The 6,269-nt window shown below is 39.3% G+C and overlaps 1 protein-coding gene across 1 annotated transcript in view; it reads left to right on the top strand.

The window, feature by feature from the left end:
* Window positions 1-845: 845 nt before the first annotated feature.
* abhd5b (abhydrolase domain containing 5, lysophosphatidic acid acyltransferase b) overlaps window positions 846-6,269 on the top strand; it is a 12,744-nt gene continuing 7,320 nt past the window's right edge. The window contains exons 1-3 of the mRNA XM_061982380.2: window positions 846-921; window positions 3,721-3,803; window positions 3,870-4,269. Coding sequence (XP_061838364.1) covers window positions 884-921; window positions 3,721-3,803; window positions 3,870-4,269 — 521 coding nt within the window. The 5' untranslated portion in view covers window positions 846-883. The remainder of the gene's footprint in view (window positions 922-3,720; window positions 3,804-3,869; window positions 4,270-6,269) is intronic.

Raw genomic sequence — 6,269 nt, 5'->3', positions numbered from 1 at the left:
AGACTTGAGACTTACAAAACAATGACTTGGTCCCACCTCTGTCAAATACTCCTTGAAACATACAGTACTGGACTTCAAAATGACTTGTAAAAAATATGTTCAAAGTAGGGATAAACATTTTGTAAAGGTTTTTTTGGGAAGCTGACGTTTTTTGTCAAGAATTGCTCTTGAGAGCTGAAAGTTATCGCTTATTGTTGGCCATTTATTTCATATCGCAGCTTTATTAGTCTTATTTCACCTGGTTATTTAACATATTTATGCAACTAGACATAAACTAGACATAAAAGAAGAAAGTAGTAAGTCATATTTGGTCTGGCTGAGTAAATATGTCGCTAATGTAGCTCAAGTTAGACGCCAGAAGAAGACATTTGACTTTGATTACTTTGTGTTGTTTTCACAGCAAATTGATGTCAAATATTTCCTAAAGTTATCCCAAATGAGCCATACCTTTGTCAGGGGTGATCTGAAGGCACTTCCTGTCGCAGTTTGGAACATTTAAAAGTCATTTTTGGCAAACATTTGCAACACGTTGACCACAGCTAGCTAAAGGGAGTTTGGTACAAAATTAGCTTTTTTTTTTCTAAAGCACTGGTGTGTTCACTTACACTAAGGAAACATGGCCATCATTCCTGACAAATGTTCAAAACGATCACAAAACCCCACTGTGTTTATCAAATTCCTATTCCATCATATCAATATAATCGACTTCTAGTACGTTTCGATTTGTGGCATCCTCCTGTGTGTGTTGGTAATGTTACGTCGACGTGATCCTCACCCCAATTGTGACATTTTGTACGGAGTGTCCTTGAACGCAACACTTTTCTGACAGCTCGCTCATGGGTCTGAGATTCGTGAGAGAAGGCTCGGTTTAAGGACGCGAAGAATGGCGGAGTGGCTTCTTCCACCTGCCAAGGAGCAGAGGTTGGTCTATATTTATTATAACATTTAACCACTCCTGTACCCTAGTCTAGTGTACACAACGATCTCAACACAACTTAACCGGTAGCTTCTGGCCAAGCTCTCCCCCCCCCCCCCCCCATCGTCAGTGTTTTGGTGGAAGTGCACCGAACTTCCGTGGAAAACTATTTACTTTTAACCTTTCCTCTTTAAGGTGTGCTTATTTGCTCACAAGTGTGCTATTCGTACAAAGTTACACAACTTGTGACTCGTTCGGCGTTTTGTTTGTCTCGCTGGAGTGGAAATTGTTTAGTGAAAAATCACTTTTAGAACCCTGATTGCGTTGAATTCGGGGTACAAGTAAGTTAACTTTTGACCGAAACAGTGTTTTCTTTATTTCGTTTTACGAATATACATTTTCATACAAAAAAACGAACTGGTTTATTCGGATTTTTATTTTGTAAAACAAAGAAAGAAATTGATAAACAAAACGTTTTTCTTTTTTTCGCTGTCGACGAGCAATAACATCTAAAAACCGTTTGAATTTCATTTCATTGAACAAATATCTGAATCCTAATAACCAGAAAGTGAAGAAGAGTATATATCATAACAATAACGGTACCTATTGTGCCTGACTAAAATGTCATCGGAGCCCTTGCACAGGAATGATTTAAAACATGGCATAAAGAGGACTGTCAACAATATAAATCTATGTGCACACATCACACCAAATTGTAGGCAAAGAATGATTCGATCACGCACCAAACATTATTTAACCGTACATTATTTTTTTTCTTACAGGCTCGTCCGCGGTCTGGCTTTAAAATCGCTACTTCCGGTTTGGTCTGTTTTTGTTGATGTGTGCGTAGAGTTTGCTGTTCTTTTTGTTAAAGTTAAAGTTAAAGTACCAATGATTACACACTAGGTGTGGCGAAATTATTCTCTGCATTTGACCCATCACCCTTGATCACCCCCTGGGAGGTGAGGGGAGCAGTGGGCAGCAGCGGTGGCCGCGCCCGGGAATCATTTTTGGTGATTTAACCCCCAATTCCAACCCTTGATACTGAGTGCCAAGCAGGGAGGTAATGGGTCCCATTTTTATAGTCTTTGGTATGACTCGGCCGGGGTTTGAACCCACAACCTACCGATCTCAGGCATGTCTAAACAGAGGTGGGTAGAGTAGCCAGAAATTGTACTCAAGTAAGAGTACTGTTACTTTAGAGATTTATTACTCAAGTAAAAGTAAGGAGTAGTCACCCAAATATTTACTTGAGTAAAAGTAAAAAGTATGTTGTGAAAAAACTACTCAAGTACTGAGTAACTGATGAGTAACATACACACACACACATCATATATATATATATATACATACATACATTGATATATACAGTATATAATTTATATTTATTTATTTTGCCGCTTTTGTTTACATGTTAAAGGTGTTTTAATGAATATACATGCATGTTTAACACATATAGATTCCTTTCTTTCATGAAGACAAGAATATAAGTTGGTGTATTACCTGATTCTGATGACTTGCATTGATTGTAATCAGACAGTAGTGATGATAACGTCAACATTTTCAAATGGAGGAGAAAAACAAGTTCCTCCTTTCTAATACCACATGAAAGTGGTTGGTTTTTAGCATCTTATTTGTCCAGCTTCCATATTCGTTTTTATACACTTTACAAGAAGTACATTGGCGGCAAACTCCGTAGCTTGCTAGCTTGTTTGCGCTGGCTTTCGGAGACTCTTATTTTGAAAGCGCAGGCGCAATATGGAGCGGCACTTTTATTGTGAAGACAGGAACTGTGCAGTCAGTCTTTAGGCTTTTGTCGGGATGTACGGTTGAAATAAAAAATGGTCTTTTTTCCTTCACAGTTTTGATTGATTGATTGGAACTTTTATCCGTAGATTGCACAGTACAGTACATATTCCGAACAATTGACCACTAAATGGTAACACCCCAATAAGTTTTTCAACTTGTTTAAGTCAGGTCATGTGACCGCCTGGCTCTGTTTGATTGGTCCAACGTCACCAGTGACTGCATCTGATTGGTGGAACGGAGTGAACGTCACGAGTGACTGCATTTGGTGAAACGCAGGCACTTTGAAGGTCTGTCTGACAGACCAAAACAAACAAAGCGTACATTAACAGATCGATAAAAATTAGTAGCGAGTAGCGAGCTGAATGTAGATAAAAGTAGCGGAGTAAAAGTAGCGTTTCTTCTCTATAAATATACTCAAGTAAAAGTAAGAGTATGTTGCATTAAAACTACTCTTAGAAGTACAATTTATCCCAAAAGTTACTCAAGTAGATGTAACGGAGTAAATGTAGCGCGTTACTACCCACCTCTGTGTCTAAAAGAATAATTACTGTGTACGACATTTTAGTTAGAGGTATCGTCGTAATTATCCCCGCCTTTACTTTGAAAATTAAACATCCGTGTTGGTCTATTTTTCCTTCTCTGTTTACTGGGGATTTAAATGTTTGTTTGTTATATGAAATATAACATGACAATCAAACCGTCTAAAGAAAAAGCAAAGTACAACGCTTAGTATTTTTCATTTTCTTTTTTGCACTTTTAAATGAAATTCAATTGAACCAATCGTTTTTTTCCCATTCATGAAAGTAAAATTCAAGGAGTAAAACAAACACCTTCAGTTTTGAGTGTATAGTTTCTGAAGTTGTCTTTCTGTTTCTAAAGTTGAAAGGATAAGATGAAGCAGGCCTGTCAGCACTGATAACAAAAATGTCATGGTCAAAGTTCAATATTTGTCCTGTTAAATGTTGTGTGTGTGTGTTCTCTGTGCTGTTTTGCAGCTCCTGGCTACTGAGTTGGCTTCCATCTTGGTGCCCTACTTCCCCCTCCCAGCTTAAAGATGCAGAAGAGAAAATGCTGAAAAGTAGGAAGCTGCCAAAGTATTCATAATCATTGCCAGAAACATGCCATGCATCTCTTTGCTTCATAGGTGTAAAGCAGCCTTTTTCCAGACAGCACGTCCACATCTCCAACGAAAACTACCTGTGGACCATAGCCTTTTCCAACCACGGCCATCCATCCATCCCGCAGCTCCAAGCCCCGTCGAGACCTCCTCTGGTTTTGCTGCACGGCTTTGGCGGCGGCGTTGCCCTCTGGGCCCAAAACCTGGACTGTCTCTCCAGCAGCGGTCCGGTTTACGCTCTGGACCTGCTGGGCTTCGGCCAAAGCAGCCGCCCTATGTTCAGCACCGACCCCGAGGGGGCCGAGGACCAATTTGTGGAAGCCCTGGAGGAGTGGAGGGAGAAGCTGGGCCTGGAGGAAATGGTGCTGCTGGGACACAACCTTGGAGGATATTTGTCTGCTGCCTACACACTCAGACACCCCCAGAGGTGCGCCTTAAAATACCCTTCTTTTCAAAAATCTATCAAATCAAACTTTATTTATGTAGCACTTGTAATACACAGGCAAGTGGCAACACAAAAAAGAAAGAAGAGAAGAAAACACACAGCACTATAAAACATGGCATTGCCTTAGGAAAAACACCACCTTTGAGGCGTCTACACTGGAGAATAACTCAAATTAACGCCATCTAAAAAATAGTATGAAATATATAATACAATAAAAGTGAGAAGAACAAAATATAGAAATACATTAATAATAACATTGAGAGAATAAATGTAGTAATAATAGCCATAAATAAATGAAATAGAAAATAACCCAATTCAAATAAAAAACCTCAGAGAAGTGTAACGAGATCAGTAAAAAGCCTGATTAAAAAGGTTTGTCTTTAACCTTTTAAAAAAATATATAAACTGTCCCTGCATTCCTGGTGCTCTCTGGCAGGCTAAGTACAGGTAAAAGCCAGTAAATTAGAATATTTTGAAAAACTTGATTTATTTCAGTAATTGCATTCAAAAGGTGTAACTTGTACATTATATTTATTCATTGCACACAGACTGATGCATTCAAATGTTTATTTCATTTAATTTTGATGATTTGAAGTGGCAACAAATGAAAATCCAAAATTCCGTGTGTCACAAAATTAGAATATTACTTAAGGCTAATACAAAAAAGGGATTTTTAGAAATGTTGGCCAACTGAAAAGTATGAAAATGAAAAATATGAGCATGTACAATACTCAATACTTGGTTGGAGCTCCTTTTGCCTCAATTACTGCGTTAATGCGGCGTGGCATGGAGTCGATGAGTTTCTGGCACTGCTCAGGTGTTATGAGAGCCCAGGTTGCTCTGATAGTGGCCTTCAACTCTTCTGCGTTTTTGGGTCTGGCATTCTGCATCTTCCTTTTCACAATACCCCACAGATTTTCTATGGGGCTAAGGTCAGGGGAAAAAATCTATCAAATCAAACTTTATTTATGTAGCACTTGTAATACACAGGCAAGTGGCAACACAAAAAAGAAAAAAGAGAAGAAAACACACAGCACTATAAAACATGGCATTGCCTTAGGAAAAACACCACCTTTGAGACTTCTACACCAGCAGATGACATGGCACCCCAAACCATCACTGATGGTGGAAACTTTACACTAGACTTCAGGCAACGTGGATCCTGTGTCTCTCCTGTCTTCCTCCAGACTCTGGGACCTCGATTTCCAAAGGAAATGCAAAATTTGCATGGTTGGGTGATGGTTTGGGGTGCCATGTCATCTGCTGCTGTCGGTCCACTCTGTTTCCTGAGATCCAGGGTCAACGCAGCCGTCTACCAGCAAGTTTTAGAGCACTTCATGCTTCCTGCTGCTGACCTGCTCTATGGAGATGGAGATTTCAAGTTCCAACAGGACTTGGCGCCTGCACACAGCGCAAAATCTACCCGTGCCTGGTTTACGGACCATGGTATTTCTGTTCTAAATTGGCCCGCCAACTCCCCTGACCTTAGCCCCATAGAAAATCTGTGGGGTATTGTGAAAAGGAAGATGCAGAATGCCAGACCCAAAAACGCAGAAGAGTTGAAGGCCACTATCAGAGCAACCTGGGCTCTCATAACACCTGAGCAGTGCCAGAAACTCATCGACTCCATGCCACGCCGCATTAACGCAGTAATTGAGGCAAAAGTAGCTCCAACCAAGTATTGAGTATTGTACATGCTCATATTTTTCATTTTCATACTTTTCAGTTGCCCAACATTTCTAAAAATCCCTTTTTTGTATTAGCCTTAAGTAATATTCTAATTTTGTGACACACGGAATTTTGGATTTTCATTTGTTGCCACTTCAAATCATCAAAATTAAATGAAATAAACATTTGAATGCATCAGTCTGTGTGCAATGAATAAATATAATGTACAAGTTACACCTTTTGAATGCAATTACTGAAATAAATCAAGTTTTTCAAAATATTCTAATTTACTGGCTTTTACCTGTATACTGTTT

This window comes from Nerophis lumbriciformis, linkage group LG21 (assembly GCF_033978685.3).
Source record: "Nerophis lumbriciformis linkage group LG21, RoL_Nlum_v2.1, whole genome shotgun sequence".
NCBI lineage: Eukaryota > Metazoa > Chordata > Actinopteri > Syngnathiformes > Syngnathidae > Nerophis > Nerophis lumbriciformis.
Note: the sequence above shows the minus strand (reverse complement) of the source record. Positions and strands in the feature narration are given on the sequence as shown.